This window comes from Halictus rubicundus, chromosome 10, assembly GCF_050948215.1.
Source record: "Halictus rubicundus isolate RS-2024b chromosome 10, iyHalRubi1_principal, whole genome shotgun sequence".
NCBI classification, from domain to species: domain Eukaryota; kingdom Metazoa; phylum Arthropoda; class Insecta; order Hymenoptera; family Halictidae; genus Halictus; species Halictus rubicundus.
The window spans coordinates 5316785-5341295 of record NC_135158.1 but is presented as its reverse complement, the minus strand read 5'-3'; the positions used below and the strand labels follow the sequence as shown (position 1 = coordinate 5341295).

General features: G+C 44.6%; 3 protein-coding genes, 1 long non-coding RNA gene and 1 other non-coding gene across 6 annotated transcripts in view; 4 read left to right on the top strand and 1 right to left on the bottom strand.

Annotated features, from left to right (window-relative positions):
* The first annotated feature begins 555 nt into the window (after positions 1-555).
* On the top strand, positions 556-13013 carry Ets96b (Ets96B). The gene is made up of 6 exons (XM_076795157.1): positions 556-643; positions 5015-5159; positions 5234-5367; positions 10368-10867; positions 11100-11433; positions 11724-13013. Exons 1-6 carry the CDS (start codon positions 556-558, stop codon positions 12134-12136), a joined length of 1614 nt encoding a protein of 537 aa, XP_076651272.1. The 3' UTR covers positions 12137-13013.
* On the top strand, positions 755-827 carry Trnak-uuu (transfer RNA lysine (anticodon UUU)). Its single transcript has one exon. It is a non-coding gene; the product is annotated as a tRNA-Lys (tRNA).
* Positions 6885-8790, bottom strand: LOC143358106 (uncharacterized). Its single transcript, XR_013082924.1, has 3 exons — positions 8679-8790; positions 8336-8533; positions 6885-6906 (listed from the first exon to the last, which is right to left on the bottom strand). It is a non-coding gene; the product is annotated as an uncharacterized LOC143358106 (long non-coding RNA).
* Positions 13014-13306: 293 nt separating the features above from the next.
* Positions 13307-15733, top strand: Ude (Uracil-DNA degrading factor). The gene is made up of 4 exons (XM_076794136.1): positions 13307-13441; positions 13908-14253; positions 14330-15058; positions 15302-15733. Exons 2-4 carry the CDS (start codon positions 13910-13912, stop codon positions 15573-15575), a joined length of 1347 nt encoding a protein of 448 aa, XP_076650251.1. The 5' UTR covers positions 13307-13441; positions 13908-13909; the 3' UTR covers positions 15576-15733.
* Positions 15734-16319: 586 nt separating this feature from the next.
* LOC143357670 (colorectal mutant cancer protein) overlaps positions 16320-24511 on the top strand; it is a 66939-nt gene continuing 58747 nt past the window's right edge. For both annotated transcript variants that reach the window (XM_076794196.1, XM_076794197.1), the window contains exon 1: positions 16320-17119. In XM_076794196.1, coding sequence (XP_076650311.1) covers positions 17010-17119 — 110 coding nt within the window. In that variant the 5' untranslated portion in view covers positions 16320-17009. The remainder of the gene's footprint in view (positions 17120-24511) is intronic.

Here is a 24511-nt window from a genome sequence, read left to right as displayed (position 1 = left end):
TAATTTCGCGGCGAGATAATTATTCCCCAGCAACCATTAATCATTATGGGATGAACGGAAATTCGCCATTTAATTCCTTAGCCAGATAAGAAAACTGGAAGAAAACTATTAGACTGCAGATTTTATGCGTTTATGGTAAAAATGTACAATTTAAATCAGTGGGGAGATTAACAATTTAACTTAAAAATAAATTAATTTGAAAACGTCGAAGTATTAATTTCAGTCTATTAAAATGATTGAAGAAAGAAAGAAAAATTTGTTTGGCCCCAGCATCTTGCAAATAACGCAAAGAATTCTTATTTTGCATGAAGCTCCGCAGTCTAATTATTATAAATAACATCTGCTTTATTTTAAATCTTCAATCATGTCACCATGAGTGTTCTTATCGACACGATTGCGTCTGTTTACGCGAATCAGCTCTTGGGAAATCGATAAAACGTTAACGTGCCGCTAGACCCAGTTACACAACCCAATTGAGAAACTATTTTCACATATATGTTAATTATTTACCGCATTTGCTTGTTTATGCGTCGAGCAGGTGAATATTTCATTTAAATGTATGTTCCAAACAACGAAAATTTCATTTCAGAGAACGAAATATACTCCGCGCAGGAATACAGGCAAGAATCCTGGCTACAAGATGGTAAGTAGCATTTTATTATAAATAAATGTATTCGCATGGAAATTAAATATGAAATCACAGTCTCGATGGAAATCCGGTTTTAATACTATTTCGAGAACAACCATACCGCAGGCCTGGATAGCTCAGTCGGTAGAGCATTAGACTTTTAATCTAAGGGTCCAGGGTTCGAGTCCCTGTTCGGGCGTTTCTTTTTTTTTTATTTTTCCTTTATACTTTTTTTTTATCAATATTGTACACAGTGAACAGATATATTAAATGGTACTGAATCATAGTAAGAAGATAACATGAATAAATAATGACTAGAAATACCAGGCAGTAGAAAATCTTCACACAAACATTTTCTAAAACGATTTTATAAAAAATCTAGTGAATAATTTCATTCGCTGGAGTGAATAAAAAGTTTCTTAAATTAATAATATAGAAAAAATACTATTAATTTTTGTTGCCGTGCAGGAGTCTTTAAGAATTTTACATATTTATACATATCATTAGTGCATTAAGATTCGCAATAAATTAATAAAAATAACAAAAGTATTTTGGTTGAAATTGTTAGAGCCAGAATACTAGGAAATATAAAAATTATATTTTCCGAAACGGACAAGCATAATCAATTTCTCGAGGTGCAAAACGACTACCGGGTTCGTAAATCTTCCTCGAAGACGATTAGCCACAGTGGCCGGCCACTATCGGGAACATTAATTTTAATTACTTCGAACTGTAATGTAATGCACGGTGGATGCAATGTAATAACAAGGATAACGGACGGGGTTGATGCCAAGGGTTGAAGAAAAATCTTTACTCACCCCGAGGGGGAACGTGGTCGATCATTAGCCAAGATTTCTCGCTTAGTTCATTAACAATGAGATTCTTATTGAGCGTTTCTTTCCTCGGCGAAATCAACGAAGCAGTTTGCTATTGTAGAACGATCAACGAGAAATAACATTGCACTTCGTCTGTATTACATTACAGGTACCAGCTGCGAAACTGAGGACAACGAGCAATACGTGCCGGAGTTCCACCGTATGTCAAATATAGTTTGTTACAGTTTACTAGACACCTCTCTTTTCTTTCTAAATAATGTCATTATTACTTTCCACGAATTGCCCGGAAATTTTCCGAAGCGGTCCCGCTCGATTCTGCCTTGAAACTCCACGAAATTACCGTAATTGCCGTGTTCCGATAACATTAACTAGAAACGTATGCGGCGCGAAGGAAACTAATCTCCATAAAAGCGGAAGCTGCACGGAAATGTCTCGAGCATGCAATTTATATCCAATTCCGAAAGAACCTGCATCGCTCGAACATCATAGGAAGACACGAATTTCTAGGGAGAAAGTACTCAGGATAAAAGAACCTTGGCTGCAGAAGCGGAACTGAGGATGTTGCTTCTTTGCAAAATCGTTATTGGAAAAAATGTCTCAACCATCCAAATTCGATGTTCAAATGACTCCAAACACAATTCTTTCTTCTATTGGCTTTTCAGTAGTTGCATCCACATCATTAAAATTTGATGTTTATTATATTAATTCAATCACAAATTCCATATCGTTTTTCTGTGTAACCAATAGTTGCACCCAATTCAAGCAATCCTGTTAATCATAAAAAATCATAAAAATCGAATAAACTTCATCGTTCCATGCAAACATTTTCATCGATTCGACTACAAGGTTTTCCGAGGACACTTTCGGTCAGGCCTAGATGTTAATGCGCACGATTTTAACGATCTATAAAGGGCGTCCCCGGCATACGATTAGGTTTTATCGACTTCGGTCGAGCGACGATCATTTCTTCGATGGCAATGATCTACGGGGGATGAGATGACGGTTCGGGCGCGTGTCCTACCGGAAGTGGAAGGCGCATCGTTGCAACGGCACGTGGGAGTGGGTCCTCGTCTAATGGGGCCGTCGACGATTTTGCGCGGCCGAGGGTGCGCCCCCGATAAATCAAACAGACTCCCGGCCCGTGGGAAGCATAAGTCGGAGGCCTCCGGCAATCATTGTATTTGCAAACATCGGAAGTTTACTTGCTGCCGGAGAGCACCGTCGACTGCTCGATTTCGACGAAAGAATCCGACGGATTTGTGTAATCGCCCGGACTTGATTTTCCGACGGATTCGTTCCTGCGATCCGCGATTATACTGGCCGAGTCATTAAACATTCTATCCGCGGTCGACATCGCTTTAGGCGGACAAACATCTCCCGATTTGGAAAATTACTCGACTGACAGGTAACTGGATTGTTGAGGCGACTGATAATCACTAGGCTGCGGATTTTATGCATTTATGGTGGAAATTATTAAATCGAAGAAAGTTTATGTTTGGACTCGTGTTCATCGTAACCGATGCAAACAATTTTTACTTTTATTTCGTCTCGTCAATCACTTTATTTCAGCGTAAAGATTTCACACGCAAAACGTGCGGTTTTACAAAATACAGCATAGATATTTTCTAGTTGAATAATTTTCCAATTTTGGTAACATGATTTCGAGATATCCCTTCTGCTGTAGACACCATATTACTATAATATTTGTACGCCATATTGGAATATTTTTACGAATCGTTCTATTAAAGTTGAAGCGTGCCGACCACCGTGGATCGCGGCAATTAAAATTCGCTGGAAAATTTTTCCCGGACCTCGGATTCAATTTGTACCACAATCCGAAGATAAAACCGGCTTGCACGCGATAACGAGCTATTACGAAATAAAGTATAATACCAGAACCGGCAAAAATGCTCTCAGCTTTCCCGTTACAGAACAGCAACTGTAACAACAACAGGCAAACAGTTCCCCGAATGAAAGTTTATTAGCAAATCTGGACCCGCGGATAAACGTATTTACCTCGTGCACGATTCGTTCCGATTGTTTGCCCGCATATTGCGCACACATTCGCGGGGGCGGAGATATCGGTCTCCCTCGCAGCCGCGGAACAGCGAATAAAATCAACGGGTAATGAGTAAATTTGACCTCGTAATACAGCGCATTACAAAAGTACAACATTTGATGATTCGTAATTACTATTAAGAGAATATAATCGAGCGTCTAGCTTATTTTGAGAGTGTAATATATTTTTATTCTTCTTCTGGCTCGTAAGACGAGAATAACGGAGCACCGATATTTTCTTTATTGGATTAACACACGTAGACGCACGCGCACAAGACGGGAGCTGTGTAAGTGAGAGCATATAGACATTATCTGTCGTTGCCCCTGGCCGTTTGCTTATCTATTCGAGGCGTATCGAAATATTTGCGGGGTACGCCAAACCGTAGCGAAAGATTTTGCGAAATCTCGTCTACGAACGTAGAATTTCGTGAACTTTGACTACTCCCACATTTATTAAACTGTAACCCACGCTGTTGCAACGATGATTTTTATTAAGCCGTAAACGCAGTCTAAAGATAATCGATTGAAAAATTGTGGGCGTGGGAAGGGGAAATAAATTCGCATCGACTTAATATAAAGTGCCTGGCCGTGTAACGCGATATCGATAATCGACGGGAATCTTCTGTTGATTCTTTCTTGCCGCTTTAAAAACATCAGCCCCGGGCGGTTCGCTGCCTTTTTTAATAAAGAGCCTCGATATTGATAGCGAATCGCTGGGAGATTTCATTAACGGCTCGCCCAAGCGATTTTCTATATTATAATAACGATAATAATGTTTCCTTATTACGTGCATCGGTATAACATGAAATATTCGGTTACCTTAAGCAAAAACTGGTAGGAGATAATGAAGTACGTATAATGGCGTGCGCAAATTGCAAAATGTTCGTTAAGACGGAGCGAAGGTGACTCTAATTTCCATCGCGATAATGCTGTTCACATTTTAGAACTTGCTCGATAATTCTTGGGTAAACAATCGGCTACTGAAGTTCAATATGGCGCCGGCGATCTGACATACAGTAACGCAACACACAATATTAGAAATTATTAACACAGAGAATGATAAAAGTATGGGAAACTTCTTGAGAAAATAATTGTTGGAAATATAATTAATGTAGTCAATTGGAAGCTTACTTCAAAGAAGATTGACATGTTTTAATCCACTTCAATGGTTCCATTAGATATAAAAATGCGTTTAATCTTCATGCACTTTTACGGATTTTTTAATCAAGGGTTAATTTTCAGACCAAGATTCAAATTCTTTTCGATCAGTGTCTCATTGTTAATATTTCATCAAGACGTTGACTACCATGTTAAGTCGTGATACCATACAATGTTCACAGATTAATTTCTCTCGTAAAAGAGTTAATAATTCATCGCTTCGATCAACTTTAGCATTCCGCAATTTCGGCCTCGTTGATCGAACAGCTTTCCACGATCCTTTGGCAGTCAACGTGTTAACAGATTAATTATGCACGGAACATTCTTCTTCCAGACGCCAACGTGAAGCAAGAATCCGCAAACTGTAGGAGGATCAACAACGCAAATTACGCACAATATCAGGCAACTGTCAACCATCCGCACGGTCAGAGCAGCACCTTCCTGGATCTCGATCCGGAAAATCGCTCCACTTGTTTCGGGTAAGTGTCACTTACGGATTCAATCGTTTCAAGATTGGATATAGATAGAATCCTCTTGGTTTTCTGTTGTGTAGAGGCAATAAATTGAGTTCGCGGACGAACGAGGCTACGAAAAGCGTCGCTGTGAAAGAGGAGCCTGCGGATAGAGGCTATGGGGAGCCTATTGTTGCAACTATACCTACGACGACGGCCCAGGAAACTCGAAACAGTGAGTTAACAGATCATTACTTCAATAAATAATAGAACTATCGATCAGTAAAAACGAGGTTTCTAAAGGATTGCATAAATATTGGAAATTCTCGAGAAACTGAGATTTTAGCTTTGTAGAATCTAGCATAAAGGCATAATCCTGATGAATTACACTGACACGCGAGGAGCCACTCTCCCGACAACGTCCTCCGAGTCTTCGATGCTCGACAAATCGAGCTTTCTGATTCAGTGATCCCTCGTCTTAAACGTGCACCGTGACAAATCTCTGGACAATGGGTCCACGTGGCAGGGTGCTACCCTATGGTGTCCCATAAATAACTGGAGCACGGTGCTTGGTGCGCTTCCGTCCATTAATCGAACCCCGGCTCGACTCTTCTTCCGGTTCTAAGAACCGATTCCTGTCGCTGTTCCAGCTTACAATGTTTTTCGTCGATTATAATCAGATTGTTATTCGCTAAGAGATCAAAGAGTAGAATCTGTACACGATATCGGTGACATTGTGGTCCCGAAATTTTCTGATATATCGACACCATTGCACTGTTATTTGTTGGTAGTATTGTTCACTTGATCCGACAATAAATACCGGGTTCCGACAAGAATTCCCAACATAATCCTGCACAGTATGCTCGTCGCTGTTGCACCGGACTCGCTCACGCGTGACTAAGTACACGTAAGTGAATAATTGAAGAATGCTTTCAACTCGAAAGCCACCAAGAGGGACAGAGAGAAAGAGCGAGGGAGGAGCGGAGAGTGGATCGCAGAATCCAGCGAAAGCTGCTAAACGAAGGAAAGAGCATGGAATTCCGTCCCCGGGGAGCTGAGCATGCTTTCTTCGAGCAGTGTTGATGCTGCCAGATGCAAACGTTCCTTGCAAGAAGATGGACCGATGTATGTGACACCTGGGACAGGACAGTCCGTTAACCATTTAACATTTTTGAGAATTCTAACAAAATAGACAAAACAAAACTCCGGCAATCTTGCATTAAATTTTCATTGACATTGACAGAAGCGTAAAATATTGCGTTCTATAAAAATTATGTTCCCTTTCGACGACCGTTCACCTCCTAGAACAGTGTTCTTACGATGTCAGTTCGTTTGACAGAAAGGTCGCTGACACTATCTTTCCGCCGATAGGAAATTGATAGAGCCACAGCATGTGTGTCGGTAGGTATCGATATCAGCGATAGGTACGATCCTATTATTAATCTAAACTGCTTGTAAATAATTGAAACGGCTTAATGGTAGGGAGGAATTACGCGAAGAGAAGTAGAAGCATAATTCCCGGGTGACTTGGAAGTAAATGGGTATACAGAGAGGCGGGCCGTGTCGGGCCAGGGAACTCGGTGGTAGTTCCTAAAGGATTCGTTTTCGTGCCCGTGAATAAAGGAAGACTAATCATCGCGATGATTACGAGGCATGAGCTTGCAAACATTCTTCCTCGTCGATTACACCTTTCGCGCGGTCTCTATGCGTCGATGTCTATTAGGTGATTGCCATGATCCAGGAAAAGTCGGCTCTTTCAGCTTCTGCCCCCTTCCTATAACCATAACTTCATTAACTTAACAGCTTAACGCTGCCATGCCTTTTGGTATGACACTGTTACTTTTCCAGGCCTAATAGAGAATTTATTGGAAGAGAAAGAAATTATGTGCAAGACTTATAAACAAATTCTTGTTGTATGTGGCATCGAATGGTTAGACAGGAGATAAATATAAGTGTCTTTCTTCCTTTAATAATTAAAAAAAAATTAGAAATAGTACATTAACGTTCTCGAAGTTTTTTCATCCCTGAAATGTTTTGTATTTCAGCAACTCGTTTTTGTTATAAAAGCGAAACATCCGTAACCTATTAGTGACGCTTGATTTTACACAGAAAACTATTTGTAAGAGAAAATAATCCCATTAAAAAACTGGAAGACCGTGCTAAGGCGAAACAAAATGAAGTTGGTAGATAATGAATCAACAAACGGGACATGCTGCCTTCGCGAAAACCATGAAAAAACGTGTCAAATCATAACAGAGGAGGGTCGAGGGTCGAAACATCCGATCGCGAAGCGAAATCCAGACGAGATGAAGCGTGTCCCGTGAACCCTTCCACGTATCAGGTGGAATAGTAATAACCGGTTAATGGCTACAGATTGGTGGCCGGCCTACTAATTAATACGTGCACGAGGATCACGGGGATTACAGGTGGTCAGGTCCCGTCGGCTACGAACCGGCAGAATTCCGCGACAATTACAGTCGCACGAAGAAATTCCGCAACATCTGTTGAATAAACAACTCGCTGTCACCCTGAGCAATTACATTGTACACACTAGACTCGCTAGCAATCAACCAGCGAAAACATAGTTCTCGATGTACCGACAGTGACGGGCTACGAGAGGAGTTTAGAGAGAGAGAGAGAGAGAAAGAGAGACAGATTTCGGTGCGTCAGGTGGGTGGAAAATGGAGCTTGCATTATTAACCGGCCTCTACTCCGGAATTCGGGGATCAGGCAGACAGAGACGGGTAAAGGCTTGGCTGTGTCAGAGAAAACGGCAATGTGAGCGAGAGAGCAAGAGAGAGACGGTTAGGGGGTTGCTAGCAGCGGAGAAACATCGGGATCGTGGAACAGAGAAGGACAAAAGAACGGAGCTTGTCTGAGAGTGGACGAGTGGAGGCCGTCCTCTTTTCCCAGCAACCCTTCTGCGCACCGCCCCTGACCAGTCCCGGCTTCAACCCTTTTCCTGCTCGGTACATCGCCACCGGTTTCATCAGCTCGCGATTAATTTTAATCTAAAACTACCCGCAAAGCCTCTGGTCCCGCTTGCACGTTGAGGTCGACCCCCTTTCACCCCCTCTTCGGAGAGAGTGCCAGATTGGCCCGCAGCTTCCCGACCAACCCATCCCTCTCTCTCTCTCTCTCTCTCTCTCTCTCTATCCTTCTCTCTGTCTCACTCTCTATCTATCTATCTATCTATCTCTCACCCCCTCGACACCGAGCCAGGATCCACTGTCTATCTCGTCTACACGAGGATCGGGGATCCGACCGACGTTTGCCCGGCGAGGAAGGTAAAGCTAACTCGCCGACACGATTAAACCTTGGTAACCCTTCCTGTTGATTTTCTCCAGTGACTGAGACCTTCCGTAATTACCGCCGAAAGAAAGAGCAACACCGGGCCCCTGCTAATCGAGAGACGACGCCACAGTGGTCGATCATGGAAAATAACGAAAATAACAAAAAAATTGTTTTAGAAGTTGAACACTGTTACACAATTTCATTTCAATAATCAAAAATAATTGAAGTCTTAAGTAATCGTGTTTTTCTCACCGAACTGGGTATGTTCCGTATTGTTCGAAGAAACTGAAGGTGTGGATTTGAAGTATGAGCGTATCGTACAAATACATTATACTTTTGAAACTTCTACAGTCCATAAGAAATGTTTTAAACATCCAACAACAAAAACCTGCCTTCAACAACCATAGCAGTCTCAATTCTGAAGGAGAAACTCATTGTGTACGACGAACGTGAGTCGATCTACATGTATCGTCGATCTTAACGACTTACGTCGCATACAAGTGACGTCCATAATCCCACCACAATACCTAAAGATAGTCAAATTCGATATACCTCGTTGTTCAAAGTCCTAACACACAACATACATAATATTCAAAGATTCCGTGACTTCTTTCTAGTAAATAGTTCCTAGTAAATAAACGGGCTTCGTTAAAATTAACCACTTGCATTAAAATAACGTGTGAGAGACGTCATGGGTACGTACATCAAACTTCATTATTTTTAATTTTCATCACAAACTAACATATGCAATAGTAACCATTGTAAGTTGATTTTGCAACAATACAAATTATTCTGTTTTCCATCGATGCGTATTTGGAGCATCAGAGAAAATGATGTATGCTTTAACCCCTTGGTACTATAACAACGAGTCAGACTCGTGATGAAGATTTCGAACAGAATCTAGTAAATATGTATTCTGTAAATTACCTTGAAACACAACAAAAAATTTGATTTCGTTATAATACATAGGCATTCAACAAAGTACAAACTTCCTTCTCCTTCTAAGTAATTATGGAAGTTCTCGTCACCGTGACCGTAAAAAAAAAAATGGCAGCGCAAGAAGGTAATTTGAAAATAAAATGTTTGAACAATGAAGGTGAGCAACCGGGCAAGTAATGTTGATACCAAACGGTTAACATGATCCTCCAAAAGAGCATCGATGGTATCCGAGTGTTAATGGTGGCATCTAAAATTGAAACTTTACCAGCGAAACACCGAAAGAAGTATCGGTGTTTTAATTGCTGATGGAGAGGGGTGCGCGGGGTGCTTGGTGTGTCAGCGTCCGAGAGAAACGGAGAAAGAAGGGAAGAAAGAGAGCGACGTTCCGGCTCGATATCGGCAGGGGGCTCTCAATTTTTCAATATTCCCCGTACACGACTTGGAACGTAACCGGATTACGGTTCGAGAATAGCTTTTTCGGCTCGAGGGACCGCGGGATCGGCGGGATGCCGGCGGTGTTGGTGTTCCCCGGGAGGAGAGCACCCGATTAATATACATACCGCGCGAGCTCCGCGCGGTATTTCAGGCGGTGCCGCCATCCGCGAGAGCCGAGCCGAGCCGAGCCGAGCCGGCAACCCCGTGGGCTTTGAATATCAACCAATTTCCTGCCGATATTTGTGTGACGAGCACTTCACCGGCAACCGCGCGTGAGTGCAATCGCTAATACGTCGCCCCCCCTCCCACCCCCAACGGTTCCTCGTCTTTTTTCCATAGGCATCCGGTCTCGATCGTTCCTTTTTAACCATGGCGATCCATACTTCCACGATCTTTAATCTCGCTTCATTAACTCTCGGGCATAAACTTATTGCCTGTTCAAGGTGTTGAACCCTTTCATTAGAGAAAGAAGATGTACGTACGTATCAGAGCTAGATCAAACCACACCAGAGTTAAGACATTAAGAAGCGACAGTAAAAATTAATTGCAAGCGTTTGAACATTGCAGACAACAACCTGGTGTACCAACAGCAGCAATATGGCGGTACAAGGACCAGCAGAGGCTCGCCATCGCCTAACAGACCAGCCAGCACATCCTCAGCAGCATCCCAATGGCAGACAACAGTCCCAGCATCGTCGACCGACGCTTTCTTCCCTCGTCAAGAGAACTGGAGCTCCGAGGTTTACGGGAAAAGAAGCGTGACTCCCACGTGGACCGAGTTGGGAGCTCAATTAGACAGTAGGAACTCGTCGTGGGAGAGGCAAAGCAGTTGCTACCAGAAGAAAGGCTCGCCGACTTCATGGAACGCGGACTATGCCGGCAAAAGGCCGTCGTCGGTCACTGGAGTGTCGCCGTGGACTGAGATGACTGTTGGCTATCAACAGCAGCGACGAGGATCTCTTCAGCTATGGCAGTTCCTTGTGACGTTGCTGGACGACCCAGCGAATGCTCCTTGCATTGCTTGGACTGGTAGAGGCATGGAGTTCAAGCTGATCGAACCGGAAGAGGTAAAGGAACAATTTTCAAAAATAGATCAGATTATAAATGCTGATAACAGCAGGTAAAAGAAGTTCCTGAAAGTAAAACTGTTCGTTTGACTAGAACGTAGAAAATACAAATTTGTCTGTGACAGGAATAGATATTACATATCTATAAGTCGGAACATAATTATTTTCGACACGAAAGATAGTTGTTTGGTTCGAGGCTAAATTAAGGTGTATGGTTGATGGTTCTGTTTAGGTAGCTCGTAGATGGGGTGTCCAGAAGAACCGACCAGCGATGAACTACGATAAACTGAGCCGGTCGCTGAGGTATTATTACGAGAAAGGCATAATGCAGAAGGTAGCAGGAGAGAGATACGTATACAAGTTTGTCTGCGACCCGGAAGCGCTTTTCAACATGGCGTACGGCACGGGAGGGTCTTCGAGTCTTCCGAGCGAAGTACAGAACAGTGTACGAAGCCAATCCATATCCAGCAAAATCTCAACCACCAACGATGTCTCTGATTTGGGGAAACATTCATCCAGTGGCTATGGGGACGCTGTTCTTGCCATGTACTCCAACACTGCTGCAGGTTCGATTTTTTAAAACCAATTAAATAGCTTAAGTCAAGTGAGCAAGAGGTCAAGAGTTTTGAGCTCTATCAAAATTCCTTCAAATATTATTTTATTTGAAGAAAAACAATTCCAATCTAGAATATGGTCCAAATTCGATAACTCTCCCTCGCTGGGAGCTTACAGAACCATCCCCTAAAAGTTTTTAAGGGGTGTCCTCTTAATTTTGTCCCCGACTGTAGATAAATAAAAAAAGATTGCCTGCATAGTGAAATAAGAAAGTCAATACGTTGCATTCTCAATTCAACAGTGTATGGATCGTCCAGCCTGCACCATCTGCACCAGTATCTGGGTGGCAACGACGGGTTCAAGACTCCTCCGAACAGGTACCATCCTCACTACTCGCACGAGTATAATGGCAGCCATCATCATCCGCCGTCAAGCTACGCAGAGACCTTCCTGAACTACGGTCGCCTATCTTCCCACGACACACCTGCAGACTCGAGGAGCCAAGAATTACCGAGGATCCCGTACAGCCAGGAATCCGAGTGTATCAGCAGAGAGAGAGAAGCGTCATCGATTTTATACGACGGAGTGCAGAGAACGCAATTGCCGACAGCACCAGCGATCTCTCAACCAACTTTATTGGACGCTACAAGCACCAGCTCGAAGATAGAGCAAACTTCGTACGCTTGTCTTGGTGTTGGCAGCTGCGTCTGCTGAATCTCCGTCCGATTTGACCGCCAATGAGTCAGACTTTAGTCGCAGTTGGGGCAGAATCGTTTTGGAATCCTTTCATATCGAATGATGTAGAGGGAGAGTCTCTGGATCATTTCGAAGAAGATCGATTGTGGTCCACCTGTGGTTACAGACTCGTGCATGGTACAATTAGCCGTGAGAACGACAGAATATGTTCGAAATTTGAATATTGGAACTTGAATTTATTTAGTTTGAAATTGTTGGAACTTCAAAAGGGGTATTGAAGTCTCTGAGCATAGAAAACTTTTGCGATCATCGAGTAGCTAGCTTCATTAACGGTCCGAAGAAAGAGAATGATGATGTTCTCAACACTTTGAACATTTTCAAACTTTCCCAAACGAATACGTTCAAGTTCGAGCTGTCCTTACTGTCTGATACATGTCAGCAAGATTGTCTAGTACCGTGCACGAGCTATTATAAAACGCGCGATGCAAGCTGACAAAACACCCCCGGCCGCCGCGTTCGTAATTTAGGGGAAAGTTAGCGATTAGAGAGTCGAACCCTCCAAGTAGCCTAATCTGGACTCCTTAGCTCGTTCATGCGAACATAGAAACAGAGGCGGCTCGCATAAAATCGTATTTGTATTGCGCGTTTCGCGAATCTTGTAAATAGACGATAGCACTCGCTCATTTGAGAGAGAGGGAGAGAGAGAGAGAGTGATCTCGGCTGATCACCCAGTAGTCCGGAGGATCGAATCGCCTGCGTCCGAGTAGTTCTGGATCTGTAATTTCTGTAAATATGAAATAAATCTCTATCGGAACAACAATATGCCGGAATCCTTTCGCCTGTCGTCACCGCCGAATTTATTTAGTTGCGTCAACGAAGCAAGCGAGCGAATCGCTTTCATAGTGGTCGGCTAGCCCGAGTAGGCCCGACAGCGACCAGCGTATTAGCATAAGCGATTGCGCGCTTGACCTAGACACGGCCGCGTCGTTCTCTGCACATCTTTCTTGCACCAGCATATTAACATAGGCAGTGACGCAAGTCTCAAGACCATTGGACTGAGAGCTTCGTCGCGTATTTCGGGCAGTGACACATGCTCGATATGTTTATATCGGTCCCTCCTTCTCGCACCAAAGCCTCGCATCTTTCGTCCTTCTTACACGTGGTTCGCTTGCGGCGAATGTCGCCGACTCCTGGATCCACCACTCTCAGCTGTGCGATCGGAAGACACTGTTCTATGTTCTATAACCGCGGTGATCTACGCTGGTGATTTCACCGTTTAGTGCGCCGAGCGACCAGTGGATTTACTAAGTTAACACTTTTCCAGTGAGTATTTTTCCAGATTTTTATATAATTTTCTTCGAGTTTTTGGAGTACAGAGCTTTCGCAGACTCTATCCATCCGTCTGTTTGAATTAGAGGCACCCGTGCAACAATGCTCCGCTTTTGCCAGCTGTCACGATTGTATTGATCTGTTTCTACGTATAGCTTCTGTGACAAAGAAACTACGTCAACGACAGAAGTGTCCACTGGCGTCACGGTCACGTTCGCTCCTTCCATTTCGTTGGTTTTGCTGATAATGGGCCGTTCCGATCGCGTGACTCGCGTGTGCTAAATACCACCCCACGTGTACACAAGTATACAATAGTAATATATAATAGAAGCTCTGAAACCCTAGAAGCCCTAAGAATTTCAAAGTTCTAAAAATCTAGAAACACAGAAAAAACTGGACGGTCTAAGAATCTAGGAGCTCCAGGAAACCAGAAGTTCATTTTGCTCTGCTTTACTTCCAGTCATGGCGAAAACGAAGTCCTCGGAGTCCGAAGAGACCGGGATGGGTTTCAAGGACAAGAAGAAGGCGCTGGACACCTTGAAGGTGCTAGATGGCAGGGACATCAGCTACCAGTACCACGTTATCACGAGTTTCGTCAGTCGCGCGAAAAGAACGCTGCAGATCACGAGAGACGAAGAGAAACTGGCAAACCTGAAAGAAGCTGTGCAGGTTTTCGAGGATTGGTTGGACGACTACAAGGTCAACAACCGTGGCAAAGAGAACCTTCCTTACTTGCCGATCGAGACTGTGAACGGCTTCAGGCTCCTCGCTAAGAAGTACGATGTCCTGGACGAGGACTTCTACAAGTATGGAATGTTTGGAAATGTGACTTTTCAGCAATGATGTTTGTCAGAGTTGATCGACTGTTTCTTGAACTTCCAGGGCGTATAAGAAGGAGAAAGGTGATTACAAAAGCATGCGAGCAGTGAAGGTGCAAAATGGCGGGACCACGTGGGACATCGAGAGGAACCGGAAGCTGAAGGAGATCATCGAGAAGATCAAGCAGGAGCACATACAGTGGTATGAAACGGACGTTGGCGACTTCCGCGGACTGCCTACCAAGGAACACGTTCAATGCATCATGCTGGGCTACAGTCCAGACCCGACTAAAGTGAAGAAGCTGATCTCCCAAGTGGAGGAAAAATTCGAAGCTGGAAACGACGAGGATATGGACGTTGACGAAAAGGAGAAGAGCTTGAAGAGAAGCCACGAGAGTTCTAGTGGCAGCGACGAGGAGGACGAAGAGCCGGAAAGGAAGGTAGCTAAAGTTAGCGAAGGGAGCAAAGATGAGAAGGAGGAAAGTGGGCTCAGCTTCAAGGATAAGGAGAGAGCCTTGAAGAGTATTGAATTTCTGGATGGCAGAGATGTGACTTACCAGTACAATGTGATTGCTGGCCTGATGATGAGGGCGAACCGCGTGATATCCATCACGAAGGACGAGCAGAAGATCAAGAACATGAAGGAGGCTGTTGTGGTGTTCGAGGACTGGTGCAGGGAGTACAAACTGAACGGTAGGGCCAATGAGAACTTCCATTACTTGGCTCTGAATTTGATGCGAGCCTTCAAAACTTTAGCCGAGAAATATAAGATCGAGGACAACGGATTTCTCAAGTGAGTGGACGCTTTCCTAGGTCTCGTGTGCCTGCTAATAATTATAATGAATAGACTCATATGCATTTAGAACAAAAATGGACTGTTCGAATATGAAACTATAAGACATTAGAAATATTGAATAATGTTGTTATATTATTCTTCGCTTGCTAAAATGACTAAACGAGGAAATGCATATTTATTTAATTTCTGTTTCTTACACAAAAATCCACACTCTAATGATGAATGTTTGTTGATTTGCAGAGCGTACGAGGACGCAGATGGAAATTACAAGAAGCTCAGGGACGTGAAAGTGTCGGAGTCCTCGACTGTTACTTGGGACATAGAGAGAAACAAGAATCTTCAGGGTCTGCTGAAGGATATCAAGGAGAACAACAGCAAATGGTTCGAGACTGATGGTGAATTAGAGGGCTTGCCAACCGAAGAGCACACCAGATGTATCATGTGGGCGTTCAGCCACGATACAGACAAACTGAAGAAGCTTTTGCCTACGCTGGATGAGAAGTTGAAGTCATAACTAAGGATATACTGCGACGCATTTATTTATATTCAAACCAGTAACGCGAGAACGTTAGAGTTGTATGTACAATGTGTAAAGAGGCTTTTGTTACGCTTCTGTTTGAACGAGCGTTCAAGACGCTGATGGCATCAATAAAAATATGTTATTTTTCCATATTCAAATGGCTTTATGTAATCTCGCAGAGTCTCTTCGGGTCACTTCCGGTTACAGAGTTTGTCGATGAGATCGCGACATCCTACCATCAGTGGTAGAAGCTTGTTGATCGATCGTTATCTTTGTTGCGAAGAGAATACGAAGATGGCGCGATGTGTTGAAGCTTGTGGTTAAATTGAATCTCTGTTATATCACAGTCGAGGTACAGGAGTAGACCAATCACCCAATGTATTTTTTTGTCTCACGTCCGCGGGGCTCTAGAGCTGTCTAGAGCCACCGACGTATATATATCTCGTCAGTGCTATAGGTATATGGTCTAAGCTTCTCGTGGATCTAGTTGCAACATTTGTCGTTGGTCAGCGTAGAGGGCGTAAGAAATCTAGTTGTTGGTATTTCAGATCGTGAAACACGAAACCCCATATGGTGATTGGTCTACTATACCTCGTCTGTGCTTGCTCTCAATTGTAAGGTTATGTTCGTTGACCCGTGGCGCCATTTTCAAAACTTCCCCGAGTCCCCGGAAGATGTCTCGTGGATTCAAAGCATTCTCGTCCTGAATCGATAGTTTTTATTGCCGCTGTGCGGCTCGCGAGGGTGGGTGAGCCTCGGGTCCGGTTTTGAGGTTAGGGTTAGTGACTCGGTGACACTGGAAACGGCGGTTACGGGTGTCCGTAGTGCGGGTCGCGATCGCACCGGGAGAGACGATACGGTCTCGTCGTTTCTTCGGTGATCGAATGTTGAAGAACGACGGGCCCGATCGAACATTTTGCGTAGCGATTAAACGATTAGGTGTACGTTCGAGCCGGGGAAATAAGCGTTCGCGTGAGAATGGCACGCGCGGATTTGTTTATGCTCTATGCGCCAGCCGAGTCCTCGGGAACAAGGGAGCCTAAAAATAGCCGCCGCTTCCATCGTGGTTCGTAGACCTCGGCAACGAGATATCGCGGATATCGCGAGATATCCTCGGGTCCAGGGTAATGCGATTCTCGAGATCGATTAACAGGGGATCGCGGACGCAACACGTGACATAACGATCCATACTCACCGTGTTCCTTCTGCGGGCCAAACGACTCTTTGTTTGAAAGATAGATAAAGACTCGTTTTTCTTTTTCATTATTTCCGAGAGGCGGGTAGAGATGCGGGTGGCTGGATAAGAGGGAAACGGCTCTCGTTCAGGACGCCGACTAGCAGGATCGAACCGAGGGGAAAGATGGACACGAAACGGGCGGGTAGTGCGCGGATAGTTTGTCTTACGATGGGCCAAGAGGTGAAGTGAAGATGTCACAGATCGCGGATGCTGAGAGTGAGGCGGGCTCCATCTGCGACGAGGAACGCGTCAGGAAGCTGTTCCAAGCATGCGACGGCGACGGAGACGGTTTTATTGACAGGTAAGCGGCCACAGATTATATTACGAGTTCACAGGAAACGTAACCGGCACCAACAATCTCTCAGTATGTTCTGGTGTGAAAATTTTGGGATTGAATTTAGGTAGATCTCCCGCAATTTTTAAAATAGTACGTGCTTGAATGAGGAAATTTATACACTGATTTCCAATAAGAGTATCTTTCTAATTTCATTAATTGTGGAATATAAAATGTGAGACTGGTCATTTGAACCCTGTTGCAAATCGTGCGTACTTTAAAAATTCAATATTTTATTGCGAAGATACATTTGGAGTACGAAATTATACTCTTTTATTTATTTTGTCCGAGACATTACATCTCTGTTTTCACTAGCGTTGTTGACGAACAGTGGGGTGGGTTAAATTGGAAAATTCCAGGTTCTCACGAAAATCATTAAGAAAGTTTCGAAAAAAATTTGAAATAGGGTACCCGGGTTCCTGGTTATCGAAGGGTTAGAGCGAACCATAAAAATACTATTTCATCCACAAACACTCTCGCTCCGAACGCAATTGAATGCGGTTTCCGCCGTTTCGCTCGAAGCTCGTGTAAACTAAGCGTCGAAACACAACGCCTAGTGGGGTAAACGTAACATTGCTCGTCACACTTTGTTCCGTAATTACGTTACTTTCGTAACGGAGTTTCTGACACAGTTCGAAAGCAGCGAAAAACCCTCAGTTTCGTTCGGGGCGGAGAGCTAGCTGGGCGCGAGCACGCGAGAAATCCCGATTTCACCGTGCGAAACAATGCTCGGTTTTAAAGTTGCCCGTTGCATACGTTTTAATTATAACTCCCATTAATTAGCCGGTCTGAATGCATCCGCGATGCGGCGAGTTAACCCGGCGCGCGTTCCGCTCCCTTTCTTCCTTTTTTCCTTCTTATTTTCTCCCCCCGCCCTTCTATCCCCGACGACTGAATAAAACCCGCGAGATAATACAAGGGGCGTGTATGCGTGTACGTGTACGCGGGATGCTCGCGCGACGACGCAAGCCACGGTGGTTTTCCATTAAACGCGTAACCGTTTCCCCGATATTCAACCGCTCCTACCCCGTTCCTCCATTCTTCGACGCACACGATTCCAACCGCTGCGACCTACACCATTCAGATCCTGTTCTCGCGAAAATTAGCCGTCGATTCGTGGCTGCCAGTCGTGCTCCCTTTGTTGCCCGGTCGAAACCAGCTAGAGCTTTCGCGTCAAAGCGCTCGGATCCGCGATAAAAGCACACCAACACCGAGTTAGGCACCTGCCAGGCACCTGCCCCCCCCTCTTACAACGTATCCCTATGTCCCGTGATTTGCTGGTCCACCAAATTCTGACATCGCGGAAATTGCTGGGAAAAATTAATCTCCACGATTTTATTCGAACACGTTCCGTGCCGAGCCGTGTACCTCGCGTTTTGACCCTCGGTATAACGCGGAAAATATTTTGAGAACGATACTATTTGCGGCGGTGAAACTGGAGGCTTCGCGTTGCAAAACAAGCCTAAGTAGATCGTTCTGCGATTTTTCTGTACGGACTTACAACTGCTTGAAGCGTGGACAACCCAGACCTGCAACCAAAAAATCGGTGATCTTCGAACTCCCGTCAATTCGCAGTAAAAAATCCGAAAATATTCCGCCGGTGCTCATTTTAAAGGGCGAATCGCCTACTTTCACTCCCCCGAACTCAGTTTTTTTTTTTTGTTCGAAGGCCGTAAAAATCGTTCCTAGTTCGTGAAACCCGCCCACGGTTCATAGAAAGCGTCGAACTTTTCGTTTACTTTCACGAGGTCCTAAAGGGACAGCGGGCTTCTAGCAGTGAAGATGTTCCCCCACGTGTAAACGGGTCTCGTTCGTTTAGGAGGGGAAGTATTTATTTTGAATACACAAAGATGGATGTCACGGATACTGGCGGATGCACGAAAGCCGCCCGACAAGTCCCGTGTTTATCGTCCATTGTGGCTGCGCGTTGGCCCTTAGTCACCTGTGTTTACTTACAATCGAACCGAACAGCGCGGCTGGACTATTGTAATCGGTTGGCACACTTGGTGCTGAGTGAACCGTTTCTATAGTAGTTAGTTACGAGCAATTAACTTTGGGAAACCGACTGGAAAATGGACGCTTTTCGATGCTGTAGAATTTGATATTTCCAAAAGTCACTAGACCATTTAAAATTCGAATTTTCTGTAGAAGAATAAATGTGAATTTAAAAACAGTGACAAACATTATTTCATTTTAAAATAGTCTAACGTACTTCAGACTGTTGTAAAGGCGACTTTAAGGGTGGTTCTAACCTGTATCTTCCACTCCCAATGTTTAGGTCTGTTCTCACCCCCTGGATATGAACTATACAATAAACGATGTAGATACGAGAAAAGATACAATCTCGCACATAAACTTGATAAGCATCAACGTGTTGCAATGACGAGTCTCGTTAGGCAGGCAGCTACGTTTCAGAGTTGATTAACAATCCCGTTTCACGTAACACCGAAAGCATTATTGCCACCGGTAATTACGGGAATGCGGAATAGTCTGTGGGCCCGGTTCCCGTGCTGGGTTTCGATTTCAGGGCTGAATGGAACGATTAGTTTGTCATCTTGGCCGAAATAGCGCGCGCGCGCGTCTATGTGCAAACCCTCTCGCAAAAGCCTCCACGTTGCGGAGCAACGCGCAGCACTATTGACATTTCGAGCTGTGGAACTGCTCTCTTGTTCGCGCGACATTCGCTTTTCCGTTTCTTTCTCCTCTCTTCCATCTTCTCTTTTTTTTTTTTCGTTTTGTTCATTTAGTTTCCCCGGTAGAGCCGGGGGTTTCGAAAAGCTTTTTCGTGTCTCGTCGATAGGACGCGCGACGGGAGCCTCGAGTGTGCGTATGTATGTATATCCGGCGAGTTTGAATTCACGCGGCGATCGATAAAATTACCCGATTACCATCTGGCCGTCTCGATCGGAGCCGCGGCCTCTCTCGTTAAGACGATAAATCGAAGATTTATCGGGCCTCGATCGGGCCCTCGATCGTATCTCGCTCCCCGGCGAATGATCCCCGTAACAAGTTCCATCGATTGTTTTAAAGGGCGCTCGCGAGCACGCATCCGCGCGCGTGATAATTAACGGTCGCCCTCTCTCGTTACATCGATTCCCGTCCCATCGATAATTATCGCCGGTGGGGTGGATTCGTTAAGCAGCCATCAATTTATCCGCTTTATCGCCTTAAAAATTACACTTTGCGCCGCGGAGACCGGCCCGGCCCGAACCCGGCACGCACGATGCTTCGTCGAATCGAATATCGTTACGCGGGAATTATCAGTCCAACCTAAATTAACATTTCCTCTCAATGGAATTAGCAACCCCGTTCGTACAGCCTATTATACGACGATACACAAGTCGTTTTGCAACCGGACGACCGGACGGATAATTAGGCGCGCTAATGACTAATCGCAATTTTTAGCATAATGCTTGGTCGAACAACTTAGCTATACAAAATAAATTAGTTTTATTTTATTTCTGAAAAGTTGTAGTATAAAAGTCGAGTTAATATTTTGGCTCGCGTACATTCTCGTGGACCATCGGGGTTGCTTATTGTTACGAGCAAGGCAAGAGCATTCATTTAATTTCGCGTGGCTTGCGGGGTTGAACGTGACGCGGACCAATTAAAATCTTGGCCGCGGAGGATGATATTCGAGAGACAGGACGGTTCTCAGGCAATTTCCGTTGTGTGCACAGACAGACAGAGCCTCGGTGTTCTCGTCGATAGGAAAGTCTCTCTGTAATTCGAGGGGCTCGATCCGAGTCGGATGAAAATGAAAAAGGGAACAGGAGGCAGGCAAGAAAGGAAGAAAAAGAAGAAGAAAATGAAAGAGAAGATGGACCAAGTTCGATTCTCTTTGTCTCTCGCCGTGGAAACTCCGGACCCAACCTCGGTGAGAGATCGTTCTACAGCCTCGAAGAGCTTCCCACCCTTCTTGTACTACCTCTAAATGCTCCCCCGAAACGTTTCTCCCCCTTGTCTTACCTCGCGATTACCACCGCACCCCCTTTTCCGCTTTGATATATCGTAGAAATAGGCAATAGGAATACGAATACCCTTCTCTCCTTCTCTCTCGCCAATCCTCTCTCTTTCTCTCCTTCTCTTTTTCTCTCTCTCTCTCTTCCTGTCCCTTCCTCGACTTCTTTCGGTGAATCAGTTTCACGGATCGATAACTCGCGAGATTATTCCGCGCGTCGGGGAGCATTCCACGGGGCTCTGCGAATGAGAATGAGGTTGCCCCGAGGAGCCTCGATACCCTAACGGGGCCACCGGTTGCCCTGTGGAGCACTGACCCGCGAAGATTCGAATCGGGAGCAAGAAAAAGCTACTATCATTAAAAATAAAATTTTATTTGACTCCGTTTTCTCAAAGTACGTCTACAAAAATTGCTAATTGCATGAACATCCACAGTGTAATTATTGCTTGTCACTGGGGGTGATTTGCTGATTCAGAATTGAAATTGTTCCTATCGAAGGATCCATTAAAAAGTCTTCAGCCACGGCCCATTGACTTTTAAAAATTATGGAATAATCGCCGGTGGGTAATGTGTTTAAAATACGTCTACGACGCGATAGAGAAGCACGTCCAGTGCAAGCGCTCCCTTATTTAGCCCCGTTACCTCGACTATGAGGCCGTTTCTCCGATGATCGGCTACGTAATCGACACTAATTCAGCCCCATATTCAGAATCGGCGCTGCAGGTAACGCTGTTCGCTTTCATTCGCAAGGCCATCTTGCGCAATCACGTTGACAATTGTTTGGACATGGAGAGGAGCTGTTCCCGGCAACGTGATCCCGAGCCTCGTGCCGCTAAAGAAGAAAGAAAATGGTTACGAGCCTCCCCCACCCGTCCGCCATCCTTAAACGCGACGGGGGCGAGCGGGAGGGGGATGCAAACGACTGCCATTAGTCGAAATTCAGAGGAGCAAAATTTCCTTTCCTTTTCGCGGTTCATTATTGTCCGCCCTTCCGCAGCCTCGTTAACCTTAGGCTCAAAATGACGAGATTCGCGTGGCCCCGAGCCCAGCAACGGCCTCGGCACCCTTTTCGAAACTCGTGCACTATGTACTCGTGTGCATCCAGCCGGGTGCAGCGAACGAAACCGAACACGCTCAAGTGCATACTCACGCGACTTCCTCTCTTGTGCGTCTTGTTTCCACCTCACGACATCTTCGACTTCCTTTCCGGCCCTTTCCCCGACCCTTTCCACTCTTCTCTTCGTGATCGCGGTCCTCGGTTTCCTGGGATCGCCGCCCTTTATTACCTCCGATGCACACATTGTATTTTTGTACGCGCATTTCCATCGAAATTGCATTCCTGTTCATTGGAACTCTGGACTATTTTCATTATTAATATTGGTTGTGTATAAAACAATTTTTTAACTTGAAAATACTGTTTAATCAACACCTTCACGAGTTCAAAAATTGTGGGTGCCGAAAAAAATACTTCTAAACAAATGATCTACACATTACTATATATTATATAGGATGGTATAGTATTATTATATAATTTTTCGGGCCGTTTTGGTTGCCAATTTTGTTAAAGAAGGTATACAGACGCTTATGAAGAGCACCCTAGCGTAATTCGTGTGGGGAACAGACTCCAGGCAGTTTAAACATTGATTGAAGCATTAATTAAAAAATCGACACGACTTTATGGGACGATCTAATATTTACATCGGCGTAATTGTTGTAGCTTAAGTCCTCGGGGGGCTCTGTGCCCGGCCAATGGATCCGGCCGTAAGCCTCCCCTTTCAACCCTTATTTCGTGCCTTTTTTTATTTTCCCTCTTGCTTCTCCTTTCATCCCCGTCTCTCTTGCCTCCCATTTACTCTTCTTCTTTCTCGTTTTTCCCTACCCTGGTGTTTCCCACCCTCTCCTCGTCTTGCGCCCTTGTTCCCTTGGTTGCGCGTTCGAAGGCAAAGTTTCGCATAAATGCTACCCTGTTCGCGATGCCGGCGCACGTAGTCGAGGCCAAGATCAAACGATTCGAAGGCTGTAAGTCGAAGGAGGACTGCCGGGGTGGGTTTCTCCTTGGGACAGGGTGAAATCTCGTTACCGAAAACCGAGACGGGCCGGGGCCAGCTTAACCCTTTCTACTGCAACTAGACGTTCATTGTTCCAATACGAGACGCTATTGCTCGGCCTCCCTACGTTTTAATACATACACGACCGGCACTATTTTCTCTGGTCACTTTTTCTGTTCTTTCTGATATTTTCTACTAAATTATTTGCACGCTGGTCATGAGTACAGACTTTATTCGTTTATAGTGAAAACGTGTTGGTGCGATTTAATGCAGATCAAAAGAATTTAATAGATGTAGTTTGATTTTGTGGGATATTTTTGGCGGATAGTTGGTTAGTTAACGCGAAGGGCGTTAGAATGATGGCAAATCGGGAATTTTTGCTCGCTTGACTAGTCGGTCGATCGCAGTACTGTTTGCCACGGATTTTAAATCGAATAATGACAGAGTCACGCCCCGGAAGCGTTTGTCTCGTAATTGGATGAGCGCCGGCCTCCCTTTTTTCTCTTGTAGGCGCCACGGCTCTCCACCGCATCGATCCGCTCCAACTGTTGAATTCCCTTTCATCCCGGCCACCTTTAATCCGAATTAATACGCGGCAACCCTGCGACGCAACGTTTTTAACGTCGGGTTAACGTTCCTCTTCTGTTCTTTAATATTTAACATCTTTTCATCAAATTTTATCTTTCCGGGTTCATGAAACAGACCATCCATCCGTCTACTCTTGGCACAGGAGGTGGGAAAATTGATTGGGGTCTTTGGAAGATATGAGAAATCCAATCTCTCAATTTTCTGTGATCAGTAGATTGCGAATCTTTATGGAAAATAAAAATTGTGCCAATTCCTTGAAATACAAGATACATAAAAGAGAAAATTCCGAAACAAAATTGAACCACTAATTGCTACATTCGAAAAATCGAGACACAGCTCGTTGACATAAGAAATTGCATTAGAAGCAAACGACTCAACGAAATTCGTTAAAATTATTACGGAACGTAGCAGACGGCTCACACTTATTATTCCGTGTGGTGAATTGAAAATCTTGTTGCTAGTTCTGCTGAAAAAAATTCGGTAACAAGATAGAATCCCTCCACGTAAGTTCCCTTATTGAACTAAACAATGAACTGTAACCAAATGACTCAACAGAATTCAATAAAATTAATACAAAGAGTACCCGAAAGTTAACAATCTTGTATACGGAGAACGTGCATCCCGTGCAATTGAAGAGGTTGTTCCGACGAATAAAATTCGTTTATAGCCATAAATGCAGAATCTAATATTGAACGCAGTGGACAGCACCGATCGATCCGTCGATTTTCCAGCGGCAAAAAGCGATCCCGCCTCCAGCTCCGC

Excerpts from the sequence above, each read along its gene's own strand:
- Ets96b (XM_076795157.1), top strand. The coding sequence starts at position 556 with ATGTATGTTCCAAACAACGAAAATTTCATTTCAGAGAACGAAATATAC. Across the intron at positions 10,868-11,099 it reads AGCTGATCGAACCGGAAGAG|GTAGCTCGTAGATGGGGTGT; the intron begins GTAAAGGAACAA and ends GGTTCTGTTTAG. Across the intron at positions 11,434-11,723 it reads GTACTCCAACACTGCTGCAG|TGTATGGATCGTCCAGCCTG; the intron begins GTTCGATTTTTT and ends TCAATTCAACAG.
- Ude (XM_076794136.1), top strand. The coding sequence starts at position 13,910 with ATGGCGAAAACGAAGTCCTCGGAGTCCGAAGAGACCGGGATGGGTTTC. Across the intron at positions 14,254-14,329 it reads CTGGACGAGGACTTCTACAA|GGCGTATAAGAAGGAGAAAG; the intron begins GTATGGAATGTT and ends TTGAACTTCCAG. Across the intron at positions 15,059-15,301 it reads GAGGACAACGGATTTCTCAA|AGCGTACGAGGACGCAGATG; the intron begins GTGAGTGGACGC and ends GTTGATTTGCAG.